At 44.3% G+C, this 17,716-nt stretch overlaps 1 protein-coding gene across 7 annotated transcripts in view; it reads left to right on the forward strand.

The window, feature by feature from the left end:
• Nucleotides 1-17,716, forward strand: part of OSBPL1A (oxysterol binding protein like 1A) — a 181,469-nt gene that overhangs the window by 93,348 nt on the left and 70,405 nt on the right. For 6 of the 7 annotated variants that reach the window (XM_084779756.1, XM_084779759.1, XM_084779758.1 and 3 more), the window contains one exon: nt 3,007-3,169. The exons of the other annotated variant lie outside the window; for it this stretch is intronic. In XM_084779756.1, the coding sequence (XP_084635882.1) occupies nt 3,007-3,169 (163 nt within the window). The remainder of the gene's footprint in view (nt 1-3,006; nt 3,170-17,716) is intronic. 7 annotated transcript variants of the gene reach the window in all.

Consider the following 17,716-nt stretch of genomic DNA (forward strand, 5'->3'; position numbering starts at 1 on the left):
CCTTGTTAAATGATTTGATGATTATCTCTACCCCACTTACCCCCTGTAAAACACAGGTGAATAGCAGGGCGCTTTCTAGAAGGAAAGAGTAGAGAAAAGGTCTGCAAACCAGCTAGCACATGCTGTTTTTTAAACTTGGCCTGCCCTGCTGCATGCATCTGTTCATGTGGGAAACCTTTACTGAGGAGTTCACCTTCACGCAGGAAATGGAATAAAAATAGAAGAGATGAACGCCTGAAAAGGTTCAAAATTGTGTTACTCTTCAAGGGGCTCTGGACAGAGCAGAGCACACGCTTTCTGTTGGGTAATGGAGGTACTGCCCTGCTTTCTAGTAACTTCACAATGTGTGTTCTCTTGACATGAGCTGAGATTTGTTTACAAGTCATAGTCTAAAGTCTTCTAATTTAATTATAAACACTGTTGGAGTCCACTGGTTCTGTGAAGCAAAGTCTGGTTCCTTTAATAATGGTAGGGTAGTTACGATAGCTTGAATGTTTGGATGCTTAAAATCTTGCAGCCACATGCATGTGTTGGTAGCACACGTGAACATGGTAAGCACCACACTTAGAGTCATAAGGTGGAGTTATGTGAGGCTGCTGTATCTGTTACAGCCTCGAGTCCTAGATAACAAATAAAAATCCAGAAAGATGGTTTGGAAGGTGGCTATTTTATATACTCCCACACTGCAGTCTCTTCCTTGGCAGCTGAGCACTGGTCTTTCAGTGCAAGGCTCCTTCTAGGTAACTTGGCATTCCTGGGGTTGTAGAAGGGTTGACGCTCCCTCTGCTCCACTGAGCAGTAGTAATTTGACCATTAAGTCTCCTCCCAGGCGCTTCCTTCATGGAGAGAGCTTCCTGGCACAGTTCCGGCTCCTGCAGTCTTTTCATGGGCAGCCCTTACTCAAGGAGAAGGCACCTTTTCACAGGTGTTAAGGCTTCTTCAGTGAGGGAAATCTCCAGGGGCTGATAACTCCAAAGAGCTCTCTCAGATCAACTGAAGGTTTAACAGGTTCAGACACAGGGCAGTAGCACTTTTCCTCCCCAACTTCCCAGCCTGTTTACTCTCTTTACTAACAAGTGAGGCAAGTGTGGGTGTGGTGGAAAAGAATGCTTCTCTTAGGTAAGTGAAGGCTCAGTTGTGGTTTGAATAAGATTTTCTAGAGACGATTGGATGGTTGAGGGCATTGATCACTTTGCCAGTTGGCTGAAAGCTGCATAAGCTTAGCGTTCACATGTGAGCGTCTGTTAAATGGAAGGAATTATCCTTGATACATTTAAAGGTGCAGTCCAGCCACAGTGAAGCATGCGAACACTGCCAAGTGTCCGTGAGATGTTGCATTCTTGTCTTATTTCATTATCACAGCTCTAATATAATCTCATTGCTCTAATGATAAACACTGAAGTGCCTGAGGACTAGAGCTGTCCCTTTGATGAGAAAGACTTAACCCTCTCTGTCCAATGAAGTGAGCCTTAAAGCCAAACTGTATTTGAGTTATTCCCATAATTCTTACTAGGGCATTAAGCCGGATGTGCAGCCAGTCATAAGGACCTCAGGGCCACAAAGGTCCTAGAGTCAGACAGAGGGAGATGCTTCCTCCTTCTGGGAAGAGAGAGGAGCCTGAGAGGAAGAGAAGGGGTCACAGTGAGTAGAGGAGTGACGCAAGGGACACTGGGAAAGGGTGCCCAGCTCTGAGATCCAGACTCCTGAGGTCTGAGCTGAAAGGACTGGGAGACAGCTGCCTAGTCGGTACCTTTTAAACTGATGGTGTAGCCTCTGGGTGTGGGTCTGCTTGTGCAGTCTGACTGGAGGGGAGGAGAAAGTCAGCAGGTTCCTGAGCACATGCAGCAGCATGGTTCTTCTGTCTAAAACACTGATTTTATAGAGGTTTTTGTTTCTTGAGAAAGGGTTTCACACTGTAGGCTAGACTAGCTCCAAATTCTCCATCTTGGGCCCCGTTCTCCCAAATCGTGGGAGTACAGGCATGCACCGCCAGGGCTAGCTCTAAAACAGGCGCTTTATGTACAGGATTACATCCGAGGAATAGATTCTGCTCCTAAATTGCAAACACTGCTTTAAAGGCCCATTGTGCAGAACGCTGAGTAGATGGTGAGGTGACGGTGGGAACGTACAATGGGCAGAAGGAACTGAAAACATCTCTGAGGATTCATATCAGCCGCTGTGGACATTGTCTGGCTCCCGAGTGAGGGCGTGAGCAAGGCCAGGGGTTAGCAGTGGCTTCTGGAATTCTTGATGTAGACTTAGCTATGACTGGACCAAGCCCAGCACAGGCTGCCTTGCGAGGTTTAGGGGCTGGAGTGCAGGGAGGGTCAGATACTCTTGAATTGTATACAAAGGACAACTTTATTGGTTTACTTATTTATTTACTCATTTCTTCATTCATTTAAGTTTACTAAATTAAAGGCAAAAATGTAGCCGTGAAGTAGAAACTAGGAATTAAAAATGGATAGTAACATTTTCATAGCTATTATCCAACAACTTGTTCCCCTTTATTTGATATTCCAGCTGCTTAGGAAATAAACTGGGAGACTCCATCTAGTTTTGTGTACATTTTAACATGCAGGCTGATGTGAAATGGTTTTTTTGTTGTTGTTGTTGTTGTTGAAAAGCTTATGGAGATGGCTTTTTAAAACATTTCATGAATAGTGTTGAGCAAGGAATGTTATTTTTTAAAATGCAATTTCCAAATTGACTAATACTTTTTCTTTTACTAGGATCATTATAATTTAAGCAGAATTTGTTTGGTAGTTTGTAATCTATTTTCATTATCTAAGCTGTTGTGAGAAAAGGCCCCTTGGGAAGAACAAAATTAGCTTAGTAAATTTGCTCATTCATCCGTGTGTGTGTGTGTGTGTGTGTGTGTGTGTGTGTGTGTAACTCAGCTTCTTTCCTTTCTGATGTAGCCTTGGAACTAGATCAAAAGCAAGTAATTTTCCCATCCTCTGAGAAAGTGCCACTCTCAACTCTTGTGTATCTGTGTTCTTCTAGGTGAGGAATTTTAAATTGGAACAAGAGCAAGAAAAAAACAAAATTTTGTCAGAAGCACTGGAGACTTTAGCTACCGAACATCATGAACTAGAGCGATCCCTGGTTGAAGGATCCCCGCCTGCCAGCATCCTTAGTGAGGACCAGTTCTATGATGCACTGTCAGGTAACTCTAGAGTCACTTCACCTGTGTTGTTGGAAGCAGAGTCTCTGTAAGAGTGGCCATGCCTTGGAATTTCCCCAAATAACCATAAATAAGTTATCAGTGCAGTTCCCTGACTACTGTGCAGTGTGTGTGTGTGTGTGTGTGTGTATGTGTGTGTGTGTGTGTGTGTGTGTGTGTGTAGAAGACAGCCTTGGGAATTAGTTCTTGCCTCCCACCTTGTCTAAGACAGGCTTTCTGTTGTTGTTTCCCACTACAGCTGCCCGACAGTGTCCAGGGAGTCTCCTGTCTCTGCTTCCCATCCAGACATAGGTGTGCACTAGGATTATAGATGTGCACTAGGATTATAGATGTGCACTAGGATTATAGATGTGCACTAGGATTATAGATGTGCACTAGGAATAGGTGTGCACTAGGACTATAGGTGTACACTAGGATTATAGGTGTATAATAAGATTATAGGTGTGCACTAGGATATAAGTGTACACTAAGATTATAGATGTGCACTAGGATTATAGGTGTGCACTAGGATTATAGATGTGCACTAGGATTATAGATGTGCACTAGGATTATAGATGTGCACTAGGATTATAGATGTGCACTAGGATTATAGATGTGCACTAGGACTAAGGTGTACACTAGGATTATAGGTGTATACTAAGATTATAGGTCTACACTAGGATATAAGTGTGCACTAGGACTATAGGTGTGCACTAGGATTATAGGAGTGCACTAAGATTATAGATGTGCACTAGGATTATAGGTGTGCACTAGAATTATAGATGTGCACTAGGATTATAGATGTGCACTAGGACTAAGGTGTACACTAGGATTATAGGTGTATACTAAGATTATAGGTCTACACTAGGATATAAGTGTGTACTAGGACTATAGGTGTGCACTAGGATTATAGGAGTGCACTAGGATTATAGATGTGCACTAGGATTATAGGTGTGCACTAGGATTATAGGAGTGCACTAGGATTATAGATGTGCACTAGGACTATAGGTGTGCACTAGGATTATAGGAGTGCACTAGGATTATAGATGTGCACTAGGATTATAGGTGTGCACTAGGATTATAGGAGTGCACTAGGATTATAGATGTGCACTAGGATTATAGATGTGCACTAGGAATAGGTGTGCACTAGGATTATAGGAGTGCACTAGGATTATAGATGTGCACTAGGAATAGGTGTGCACTAGGATTATAGGAGTGCACTAGGATTATAGATGTGCACTAGGATTATAGATGTGCACTAGGAATAGGTGTGCACTAGGACTATAGGTGTACACTAGGATTATAGATGTATAATAAGATTATAGGTGTGCACTAGGATATAAGTGTACACTAGGATTATAGATGTGCACTAGGATTATAGGTGTGCACTAGGATTATAGATATGCACTAGGACTAAGGTGTACACTAGGATTATAGGTGTATACTAAGATTATAGGTCTACACTAGGATATAAGTGTGCACTAGGATTATAGGTGTGCACTAGGACTAAGGTGTACACTAGGATTATAGGTGTATACTAAGATTATAGGTCTACACTAGGATATAAGTGTGCACAGGTGCAACACCACCTGTGTTGTTGGAAGCAGAGTCTCTGTAAGAGTGGCCATGACTTGGAATTTCCCCAAATAACCATAAATAAGTTATCAGTGCAGTTCCCTGACTGCCAGACAGTTTGGGTTTTGTGTGTAGGTGGCCAGGCTGGACTTGAACTTAGGAGCCTGCCTTAGTCTCCCAGGTGCTGGGATTACAGGCACGTAGCACCATACTTACTGAGTTCTGATCCTAGAAAGTGACGTGAGAAGTTTTGCAGCGCGTGTGAATGGGGGAGAGGACTATAGGTGTGCACTAGGATTATAGGTGTGCACTAGGATTATAGATGTGCACTACCACTTCTGAATTTACATGGGTTCTGGCCATCTAAACTCACATCTTCATGTTTAGATGGCAAGCGCTCAGCCCAGTTATTATGTGGGGTGTGTGTCTGTCGGTTTGTCTGTGTCTGTGTGTGTATCTGTGTGTCTGTCGGTGTGTCTGTGTGTCTGTTGGTGTGTCGGTGTGTCTATGTGTCTGTGTGTGGTTTTTAAGACAACAGTCTGACAAAATGTAACCCTGGGTGGATAAATGCCTCTCACTGGTGAAGGCCTTTGCTGCCAAGCAAGAACCAACTCTCAGAAAGTTGCCCTCTGCCCACACCACATGCTGTGACATCTATGTTCCTCTCCAAGTAAACACATTTTTTTTTAATCCAAAGAGAGTTGCTGCTTCTTTAATCCGAAGAGAGTCTGCTTATTTTGAAAGTTTATGATATGCTAGAATTGGAATACTTTCAAAACTGTCAACGTTTGACTTGCTCCTTTTTTAATGCATGTTTAGTGACTGCCCTGTGGTACCGGCTCTTGTCACATGCTCTAAGGAAACAGAAAGAGACCGTGGGTTCTGTCTTGAAAGGGGCCTTGAGAGTTCAGTAAGCTAGAGGCCGAGTAGCTGGAACAGAAAAAGGAAGTGCTTAACTTTGCCCTAGAAACTGTGCCCAAGGGCAGCATAGTTCCTGTGTCTGTGGGCTCCGGAGTCGGCAGCCCTGGGACTGCTGTTAGTGCTGTTCAGCATGGACAAAGAGAGGTGAAGGTAGGACAGTGCGGGCAGCGTGGAGAAGGTGGGACGGCCAGACAGTTTGGGTTTTGTGTGTAGGTGGCCAGGCTGGACTTGAACTTAGGAGTCTGCCTTAGTCTCCCAGGTGCTGGGATTACAGGCACGGAGCGCCATACTTACTGAGTTCTGATCCTAGAAAGTGACGTGAGAAGTTTTGCAGCGCGTGTGAATGGGGGCGGGGAAGGTTGCAGAGCAGGCAATTGGGGGCCAGTGAAGTTGAGACAGTATTTTATGGAAGGAAATAAAGAGAGGAAGCGTGTTGGGAGGCGGCAGAAATGAGGACAAGAGGTTAAGCCAGGAGAGCTGAGGCAGAGGGTGAAAGCCCAGGGCAGGAGGTCATTCTATAAGATAGTCAAAGTTTGTTGTTAAATCGGGGAACGTACACTATAATAGCCAGATTTAGAGGTAATCGGTGTGGAGATGGTGGTGACATTGTCAGTTAAATGCGGGATGTGTGAGAGGAGTGATTCATGTTGGGAAGAGAAGGACAATGTAGGATCTGAATACAGAGCGAGTGACAAGGGTAAAGGTCTTTACTATGGTGGGAGGCAGGAAGGTAGTGTAATTAACACTAAAGATGGCTGACATTTGTTGTATATCAACTCTGTCCTCTGTTCACTGATGTCAACTCAGGTATTCTGTGGGTGACATCCTAAAAGAAAATCAGTAGAAGCCAGGTGGTGGTGGCACATGCCTTTAGTCCCAGCACTTGGGAGGCAGAGGCGGGTCTATCTGCAGAACAAGTTCCAGGAAAGCCAAGGCTACACAGAAAAACAAAATGAAACAAACAAACAAAAAGAAAAAAAAAAAAGACAAAGAAAAAAGTAGAAGGATCATAGTCTGAGAAATGTCTCCCGTGACTCACATGTTTGAACACTTAATCCCAGTTGGTGGCCCTGTTCTAGGATGTTGTGGAACTTTTAGGTGTGTGGTCTTGCTGCAGGACGCATGGGCTGGGCCCTCACGCTTGTAGCTCACCGACTCTGCTTCATGCTTGATGCCTGAGACGCTATGCCTCAGCTTCTGAATCTGGCTGCCTCTGCCATACTTTCTCAGCATTGTAAGCCCAAAATAAAGGCGGTCTTCTGTAAGTTGCATTTGGTCATGGCAGTTATCACAGCGGCAGGAATGCAGGCACTGAAATTTTTACGGGTTCTTTTTTAGGGGTTAGGTTTTTTAAAGGTTTGTTTTCAGTTTAAATTCTATGTAGGCACATATGACTGTGTCTGGGTATGTTCACATGTGTGCAGGTCCCCCTGGGGAGTGGAGGTGCTCCCGGAACTAGATTACAGATCATTGTGAGCTGCCTCACATGTGTGCTGCGAGCCAAAGGAGTCCTCTGGAAGAGCAGTAGGTGCTCATGACCTCTGAGCCATCTCTCCAGCCCGTTCTTCAGGGGTTAACGGCTTGATAGCCCCTCATCCAGGCCTTTCAAGCATCCCAAGTACACAGACTTGTGTCCATATACGACATATGCCCAGGTGTCTGAGTTAGGTTTCGTTGCTGGGAAGAGACACCGTGACCACTGCAACTCTTATGAAAAAAAAAAAACAAACCATTGACCTGGGGCTGGCTTACAGTTCAGAGGTTTAGTCCATTGTCATCACAGGAGGAAGCACAGCAGCGTGCAGACAGATGTGGTGCTGGGGAAGGAGCTGAGGGCCTTACATCTCAGGCAGGCAGCAGGGAGAGATTGCCCCGCTGAGTGTGCCTGGAGCATCTGCAACCCCAAAGCCTGCTCCCAGTGATGATGTCCTCCAACAAGGCCACGCCTACTCCACTCAAGGCCACATCTCCTAATAGTGTCACCCCCTTTGGATCTATGGGGGCTACTTTTATTCAAACCATCATACCAAGTATACTTTGAGACTTGAAAAATTATGACTGTAAGTAGCTACATGATTATTCTGGACGAGCTGTTCACTTAACAGTGTACCTTTGCAAGCCTTTTCAGTATTGCAGCTCCAGCCCAATCTTTTTGTGTGCGTGTCAAGCAATTTCTGTAACCGGTCTCTTCTTGAGAGACATTTAGAACCTCCATCTCTCTGCCTCTGGGTATGTCAGAACAATCATCTCTGGGAAGAGGAGATAAAAAAAATAGCAGCAGGCCTCTGCCAGCATTCCCAAATGCACTTCTTGGTGAGGTGGGATTGTGGCCCCTCTGCTTTGTGGGTTGCTGTGCTGAGCAGGCAGCTAAGGCTGAGTCCTTTCTCTCACACTACACTCTCTGCTGACTGTAGGCAGTGAAGAGAGCGGCTGGGCCAAAATTTGTAGCCTATACAAATTTTGTTCCATTTGCTTAAACACAGTAGTTCACCTGTGACTTCTCTACTGTTACTTAATACAAATTGAGGGGCTCATAGAGCAATATAAATGCTGCTTTGAAACCAATAATCTGATAACCTCTGTTAACCTGATGTTGACCTGGCACATTATTTGTGGAGACCATAACAGATCTTGCTGAGAAATGACTTCATTTTCACACTGTAGTGTCTACACAGCAGCTTTTCTTCACACTTCCTCCTTCACTTCTGCCATGAAAGAAGAAACCTGACCCCTTAAATAAGACTAATCCTTGTTTGTCCTGCTACCCAGTATCTTCCCAAGGAGACTTAGTTATTACTTTATTCGCTTTTGTTTATATACCACATAAGTTTAAATGCTAACTTAAAATTAGCCTTAAAGAGTAAAGATTGCTTCTCTCAGAGTTTCAGCACCTAAGAGTCCTAAGATCAGGGTATGAGCAGGGCTGTTTTCCTCCAGGCTAAAGCAACCCACCTGTGTTCCTTGGCTCCAGGCTCAGCCTTCATCTTCAGAGTCAGATGCTCAGATCCTCTGCAGTCTCTGATTCTAGCCATCCTCCTTCCTTCTGAAGGGATCCTCGGGATTACACTGGGCTCACCCAGAGTCTAGGACATTCTCCCTGTCCTGGAATTTTAGCAGAAATTGGCAGAATTCTGTTTACCAGGCAAGTAGCATAATCATGTGTTCTTTCCTTTCTCCCCTATAAATTCATGGTCTCATTTTTAAAAAATCAATATGTTACTGTATATACATAAAACTATATATATATATATGGACTTTTCTCCATCCAGCTTGGCATCTTTGTTAGTGTAAACTTGTTCAGCTCACGTGTTGCCTGTTAGCGTTGGTGAGACTTAAACGGGTGTGTCTTCTGATGTTACTAGGAGACACAAATCTCACAGCAAAGTCGCTGATCCTCTGGCTCCTACAGTCTTTCTTTTTCTCAGTGTTCCCTGAACCTTGAGTATGGGACTGTTTTGTGGATATATACATTGAGACTGGGCTCCAGGACTGCATTTGGGTTGGTTGTTGTTTTCTACAGTAATCTCCGACTATTGCAAAGAGAAATTTCCTTGACAAGGGATGAATACTACACTTACCTGTGGGTTTGTGGGGGTTTGAGTAGGATTGGCCCCCATAACCCGTGCTTCTGAATGCTCAGGCATAGGAAATGCAGTGTTAGGAGGTGTGGCCTTGTTGGAGTAGGTGTGGCTTTGTGGGAAGAGATGTGTCACTAGGAGGTGGGATTTGAGCTCACAGAAACTCAAACCACACCCAGTGTGGTCTGTCTTCCTGCTGCCTGCTGATCAGGATGTAGAACTCTCAGCTTCGCCTGCACCATGTCTGCCTGCGTGCTGCCATGCTTCCGCCATGGTAGTAATGGGCTAAACTTCTGAAAATGTAAGCCAGCCCCAGTTAAATGTTTTTCTTTATAAGTTTGCAGTGGTCATGGCATCTCCTTGCAGCAATAGAAACCCAAACTAAGCCAGGGTATGATGACAAAAGTTTATAGATTGTTGTTAGGCATTAGGCTGGTTTAGTGAATTAGTTTGGTTTTTTTTTTTTTCCCTTGAATAACCATGACTTCATGAGCACTGAGTAGTTATCTAGGTTTCCAGCATGTCTCCCTCTTGTTGAACTGATCTTATATCCAATTAGAGAGCTGTTGGTTACTGCCAAGGCATGTGTGCCACTACAGCACCCATAGGGCTATTGTGCTGTGTTGGCCATTGATGTGGTTCGTAGGCATCATAGCTGGGTATGACTATTGGTCGTCTTCCTCCTTTGGAAGCTGGCATGATGCCTTCTACTGTTGAGGGATGGTCTGATGTATTTTGATGTTAATTACTGCTTTCTGTCTGTGACCCACTTTTTGCTTAATAAAAAGCCATCCCACCTGGGCAGGGCAAAGGAGATAGGTGGGGCTTGGAGAGAGAGGAATTCTGGGAAGAAGAAAGACCACCACCAGGAGAAAGACCTGAAGGGAAGAGAGGAAGGCCACCATGGGTTAGATGGAGGAGACACACATGGCCAGTGTGGATGGAGAATCAAGCCCAGACAAAGAACATTAGCAAGTATTTGGGATTATGGATGGGAGGTAGCTTGATAGAAGTTAATGAAAACAGATGGCATGGGATTGAGACAGGGATCCCATGCCTGCCACACTATGGGAGGTAGTTTAGAGGATTGCCCTGCCCCAGGTTAACTAAGGCTATTTTAAAATATAACAAGTGTTTGTGTCTTGATTGCTTGCTAGCCGGGCCTACAGGTAATACAGATAAATTTAACAAACAATATTCTACTGTCATGAAAACTGGTACTCAGGGAGGGGATGCTCAGAGCAGGTCCAGCTCAGTGGTCTCTGGGTCCTCTTTTAGAAGTGCATGGTGTTTTCAGCAATAGGGATTTTACCTTCCACTTCTAGGGACATTCACAAAAGGCTCTACATTTTGGAAGTCTCTTGGACAGCCCTGGCCAACAATACAAAAGAGGACGCATCATATCTGGTTTTAGGGTTTTATTAGATGATCTTTGGTTCTTGGAGAGAGCCCTGGCATCTGGATGAGAAAGGTTCATTAAAACTGTCTATGTATGTTTGTACACAGAAGTGACATATATTGTAGGGTTTTTCTTTTCTTCTGGTAAACAGTGTGATTCCTCATGGCTTTTTCAGGCATCCTTGTTATGATGTCCACCTCCTTCCTCCTTCCCCAAAGGCATCCCTTTTCCCGTTGTCCCTGTCAGGGGACCCCATCCTGAAAGTCCCTTTATGCTTCTTTCACCTTTTCTCTGTTTATGTCCCCATCCTTCTCTCTAACGTGCCCCTTCCCCATTTCCCTGAGCAGATAGCTTAGACGCTGCTATTCCCTTCTCTATTGTTCCCAAACCCCCTACTCTGGCAATTGTCCTGTCTTAATTTCCTGGTTTCTGGGCTTACTGCAGGCTGTGTGTTTACATAGAAGATTTGGAACTAGGAGCCTGCAATAAAAAAGAACAGGTAACATTGCGGTTTTAGGTCTGGCTTACCTCAATATGATCTTTCCTAGTTCCATCCAGCTACCTGGAAAGGTCATGATTTCCTTCTTCTTTAAATCTGAATAATATTTCATAGTGTAGATGTACCACAATTTCATTATGCATTTGTTGGTTGGAGGACATTTACGGTGTTACCATTTCATAGCTCTTGTGAGTAGAGAGGCGATGAGCCTGACTGAGCAAGCGCTTCCAGAGTAGAATGTTAGTCTTTTGGGCATATGCTAGGGAGGGGAATAGTTTGGTAATATGGGAGATTTTCTTTTTAGTCTTTTGGGAGTTCTCCATATTGACTTCCATAGTGGCTGCACCAGTTTGTAACCCAGCAGTGCAGTAAATTAAGGTTCCTTTTCCCCCACAGCCCTTTCATCACGTGTTGTATGTAGTTTTATTGATCTTTCCCATTCTGACTGAGATAGGGTGAAATTTCAAAGATGTTTTTATTTGAAATTTCCTAATTACTGAGTGTAACAAACATTTTTGAAGATATTTCTTAGCCATTGTTTTTCTTTTCTTGAAAATTCTCTATTTGGACCCACGTTTTAAAACTATAATTTATTCAGATTACATCCCGATTGTTATCTCCTCGCTTGTATCTTCCCTTTCCCACTCTCTCTCCCTCTTTTGCCCTATTCCCCTCCCCTAGACCTCTGATGGCAGGGGACCTCCTCCCCCACCATATGACCACAGCCTCTCGGGGCTCATCCAGATAGCCTGCTTCCCCTTCCTCTGTGTGCCGCCAGTCCTCCTACCAAGGGGAAGTGATAAAATCGGGGGCACCAGAGTTCATGTCAGAGGCAGTCTCTGCTCTCCCCACAACCATGGAGAATGAGCTGTCCATTGGCTAGATCTGAATAGGGGCCTAGGTTTACCGCATGCATTGTCCTTGGTTGGTACAGCACTTTGTGCAGGCCCCCTGCCAGCCTTAGTTTTTGAGGGAGGGTCTTTCCCTGAAATTGGAGCTGGACATTCCAGCCGGGCTGACTAGCTAGTAGGTACATGAGATCCACTTCTCTCTGCCTCCTTGGACCTGGGTCATAGATGAATGCTGCCATGTCTGGTGTTTGTGTGGGTGCTAGGGACCTCATTATGTGGGTACTTAGTTCCTAATTTTGTGTAGCAAGCACTTTACTTACTGAACAGCATTACTGGCCTTTTGAAAGATAGTTTTAAAAGTATTTTTTAATAGCAAAAAAGAAAAAAAGCACTTTAAAGTTTGTTCTTCTCTTAAGAAGTGGCTAACTTGCGTCACCTTTTCTTCTTTTTTTAATAAAAGGATTCTTTGATTTGCCTAGATGGGATTTTATTTTATATGATTTATTGTCTCTCTTTATTGTATCCCCTTGAACATTTCCAGATACACAGGATCAATGGAAGTCTACTAACAGAGTAGGTAACACCCACTATGGCACAGAGCCAAGGGTGACATGTAATGTTTTTTCCAGCCAGTGGGATCTTTTGAAAAAAGTATTTTTCCAGCATCCTTAGAGACTAAATATTTTACAAAATTCCATAAAGTAGACAGATCCTTTTCTTACAATTTCATTAAATCCCCTTGAGTTGAATTCTTTAAAAAGAGAAAAATCTGAGTAACTGCGTCATTTTCTGTGTTTACTGTGGCGTCTGTGTGCACAAGCATGTGCGCCTGTGTGTAAGGAAAGATATACTGGGTCCAGTAAATCTCAACTATGGCTCAGTAGATATTTTGTGGGGGAAAAGTTCAAATATACAGTGAATTTTGAAGCAAAAAGCCAAGTTGTACCTAGTTCTGTGGAAAAAAACTTAAATTCTACTAGGAAATAAACTTTTTGGAAAAGTGTTTCTTTCTATGTATTTCTCCCTCTCAATGCCTCTGCTTGCGCTAAACTGCTTTAATCCCACGGGGCTCTCCAGTGACTTCTGCGCATCCCTCTTCTGTAGTAGTAGACATGGTACCTGAGAGGGGCTCAAGTGCTCAGCACGGTGGTGGCACTTGGTAGACGCCTGGTGACTGCAGCTTGCTGAAGACGCCAGCATTTCTGTGTCTCTCGCATGCATCCTGAGTTGATTCCATGCATCTGTGCTCATCGCTTGGAAGTCTCTGGTGGTGAAGGATGGGTGGTGACGGGGACAGTAGAATGAGATGGCCCTGAGTAAACTTGTGCTTAAATGGCAGTTAGGTGGCCCCAGGAGACCTCAGAGAGCGGGAACGTAGCTGCTTCAGGGAGAAACCAACTTGTAGCCTCTACGAGTCTGTAGTCACTGTCTAGGGAGTAATTCTTCAAGCCTTTGATGCTGTGTTTATTCTTTAGTGTTAATGGAGAAGTCGCTGCCTGTGTCTGTTGTGAGCTCAGGATGATTCTTTCCATGTTCATTCTCCTTTTGAGAAACATGCGGAGATTAGCTGCTCCAGAAAGGCTTTCTTGACAGGCTTTCCTCTTACTACTGTTTGGGTCGAAATTTCTATGGACTATACATACAGTTATGTGGATTGTGTCATGTAACTCAAGCAATGTTAACATTTTTAGCAGTTTAAGTGCCTGGCATTGATATGTCATACTTTTTTTTCCAATTACAAGACAATACAACAAAAAACAAAACAGAATGCTAATGACTTGCTTTGACATGTAGGGTCAGTGACATAGAACAGTTGTCGTGTCCTGTGCCCAACAGGTGCCACAATAGCTGACAAGGAGTGGTGGCGTCCACACCTGTGGTTCACATGGAGATGGTATGAGATTGAGCCAGCATTGCTAAGGTTGTCCACAGTGAGCATTTAGTAAGATACTGTTAGCTGTTCTTTGGGTTCCATTCCCACGTCTATGGCTCTTTCCTTCTGCAGCTTAACTTTTAATAGCTGTGTATTGTCGTCTGGCCCTCTTCTGCATTGTTTCCCTGATCTCTGGGCCTGCTGTCTTGGTGATCTCAGCTACCTGTTTACAGTTCATGTCTCTACTGTGTACTTGATGAAGAGCTAAATGCTGCCTTGTTCTTGCTTTTTATTTTTTGTAAAACTTTCATCTCTTATCTCCCTCACACTGTGAGTTCCTTAAGGGTGGAGTCTCTGGTGAATTGGTTGATGCACAACACAGCAGACGCGGTACCATAGGATGTGACTGTTACTAAGCCTCTTCTGTAGTGTGTACGATACAGCGTTCTAGAGAGGATGTGACTGTTAACCACATCCTTTCTGTAGTGCATATGGTGCAGCCCTGTAGTGTGTTAGTGGTGGGAATCTTCTGGCTGTCCATTTGTGGCATTCAGAATTACCTATCTGCTTACTGAAGCTCCGTATATATTGTAGGTGTATCCTAGAGAATGCAGATTATCCTTTAAGTTTTGGGTTGACTTTGGGTATTTGTTTAACTACATAGTCCAGTTTCATCTTGAACTCACTATGTAGCTCATGATGGACTCAAACTCATACTTCTTTCTCAGTTTCCTAAGATCTGGGTTAAGGCAAATAATATTGGACCTAGAATTGTGTGTCTGTCTGTCTGTCCCTATCTCTGTGTGTATGTGTGTGTGTGTGTGTCTGTCCCTGTCTCTGTGTGTGTGTGTGTCTGTCTGTCTGTCCCTTTCTCTGTGTGTATGTGTCTGTGTCTGTCTGTCCCTGTCTGTGTGTGTGTGTGTGTGTGTGTGTGTGTGTGTCTGTCTGTCCCTATCTCTGTGTGTATGTGTGTATGTCTGTCTGTCCCTGTCTTTGTGTGTGTGTGTGTGTGTGTCTGTCTGTCTGTCCCTGTCTCTGTGTGTATGTGTGTGTGTCTGTCTGTCCCTGTCTCTGTGTGTGTGTGTCTGTCTGTCTGTCTGTCCCTATCTCTGTGTGTATGTGTATGTGTCTGTCTGTCCCTGTCTCTGTGTGTGTGTGTCTGTCTGTCTGTCTCTCTCTTCTCTTTGCATGTGTGGTTTTCTATTAATTATTGTGCATTCTGTGCTTCCTAAACACTGGTAAGATTTGTTAGTCATATATATATTTTAAGTGCTTGGTATCTCACTGCTTGGTTAGGAATAAATGTACGCAGATAAGAATGTACCCAGTCTTTGAAATCAGTAGGTTGTTGGAAGGCTAGGAGGAGAGAACATGGCAGAGGGGACAGTGACGTGTGTGATAAGATATCTGGCCTTCTAGTCCTCTGCAGCCTCACCCTCACATTCAGACCCGAGTTTGTCTTCTATATAATGTTCTCCCGTGTAATCTCAGTTTCACACACCCCATAACAAGACCTTTGTCTCCTTTCTTTGCCGCACCCTTAAAACCCTGCTGTACCAAGGGATTGGTCTCTGACCCTCTTGTGTTGTTACCTCCCTCCGTAGATTGCAGGGGCTATCACGTAATCTCTGGCTTCCTGTCTTCCCCTGCATGTACTCACCTTCTCTTCTCCAGGCCATTCCTCCTCCTCCTCCTCCTCCTCCTCCTCCTCCTCCTCCTTCTCCTTCTTGTGTTAGTGTCCAGCAGCAGCTTGTTAGCCCATGCCAGTGGTTTTTATTTTAAATCCATGGCTGTTACTTCTGTCCGTTTTTGCTACCCACCAAACTTATTACATTTTTCTAGTAATTTTGGATGTTTATTTCATAATTCATCTCTCACCAAACGTTTCTCTCCTCCTCCATCCAATGGAGACATTGCCTATGTCATTGAGAGATTATCTTGTTTCCAGTAACAAAGCCAGCACCACATAGGAGTGTACACTCCTGTGCCCTTTTGTTTGTTTGTGTTTTTTGTATTCTGCAGACATAGATAATAGGGTCTGTGTGGTGGCTTAAATGAGAAGTGTCCTCACTCGACTCTCATATTCGAACACTTGTCCTTGGTTGGTGTTATTTGGGAAGGTTGGGGAGGGAGGTTTAGGAGGTAGAGCTTTGCTGGAGGAAGCACATCTCTGGGGACCAGTTTTGAGAGTTTGTAGCCTTGCTGTGTTTCTGGTTCTCTCTGCTCTCTGCCTGTGGTTGAAGATGAGCTCTTTTACCTTCTTACCCTGTCTGCCTGTGTCATTTGTCCCCTCCATTATGGACGCTCCCTCTGGAACCGTAAGCCAACATAAACTCTTCCTTAAGTTGCCTTAGTTAGAGTGTTTATCCTAGCAGCAAAACAGTAACTAACACTAGTGCCTGTTGGTGTGACAGGCCTGACCATGCTGTTGTTTTATTTTGTTTGTTTGTTTTGAAGAATGTGGAAGATATTGGAACTCTGGACTGTGTTCCCACATGCTGTCTGCTTTATGCCTCTGGATTTCTGTCTTGGCTTCCCAACGATGGACAGTGATGAGGACATAGGAGCCAAATGAGCCCTTTCCTCCTGTCTCAATGAACGTGGCCTCATGTGTTTTCACGTTTGCTCCCCAATTAGTAAAACTGTTTGGGAAGGATTGGGAAGTATGCTTTTGTTGGTGGATGTGCCACTGGTGTGTCACTAGTGCCATTCCCACTGTGCCTCTCTGCCTCCTTCTGTGTGGAGCAAGAACAGCTCTCAACTGTCCCTGCTGCCATGCCTCTGCTCCAATCATGAACTCTAAGCCTTGAAAACCATAAGCTAAATTAAAGGCTTTCTTTTATAAATGACATTGGGTGTGGCATTTTGTCACAATAGCAAAGTAACTGAGACACCTCCCCAAGTTACTTTTGGTCATGGTGATTTTCACAGCAACAGAAAAAGTAGCCAAGACAGTCCTGTGCCTAGAGTTCTGTCCCCTGCTTCATCTTTCTTGACCCAGGCAGCAGTGACTTCTTGGTGGTGTGTCCTTGGTCACAGACTTGCCTCTGGTGCATTCTTGGGCTCTGCTGAGTGCTCACACTTACATCCTCAGTGCTCTTTTGCCACATGCCTGCTGCCTGCTCCATATTCTTCCCACAGGCTTGTTACCGTCGCTGAGCCTGCTCTTTTCCCTTCTTCACTTATTGTCTACACTTGTGCATGCTCTACCTCCAGGTTAGTGCAACCACACACTGCCAAGCAGCTATGAGTATGGCCAACAGAAAAGCCGTAAACTTCCTTAAAACACTCCTTCTAGAGGGTGAACTTTGTAACAACATGGTGTTGCTCTGCTAAAAACTGGATAAGCCATGCCTGCTTGCTAGGTTCTGTGTGACATGGAGATCTCCTGAGAGCTTGGTACTTACATAAAATCTGAGGACCCAGGTCAGAGGCAGAAATAAGAAGCTACACTTGTTAGTTTCTTGGTGATTCCAATAAACATCAAAGCCCATGCAGCACTGATTCCATGCCTTTGGGCTCTGCCACCATTTTGATAACTATGAGCGCTGTGTCTCCAGCCACACTCTTGACTTGGATTTCCAACTCATCTAAATACTTACTTGATGTAATACTTAACTGTCTAATGGGAACATGTACATACCATTAAGTGTCTATAAGAGAACTCTTGAGTTCCCACATACTCGCCTCTCCCACAAGTTTGACTTCTCCACCTTGGTAAACGGAGGGTCTGTGTTACCATTCCCGGAGGCCAACACTGAGAACCTCTGCATTATGCACCATAGACGCTTTCATTTTTTCCTCACATTCAACCCATCATCAAATCCTGTCAGATCTACCTTTGAAAGGCAGCA

Source organism: Acomys minous (genome assembly GCF_964271855.1).
Source record: "Acomys minous genome assembly, chromosome: 4".
NCBI classification, from domain to species: Eukaryota; Metazoa; Chordata; class Mammalia; order Rodentia; family Muridae; genus Acomys; species Acomys minous.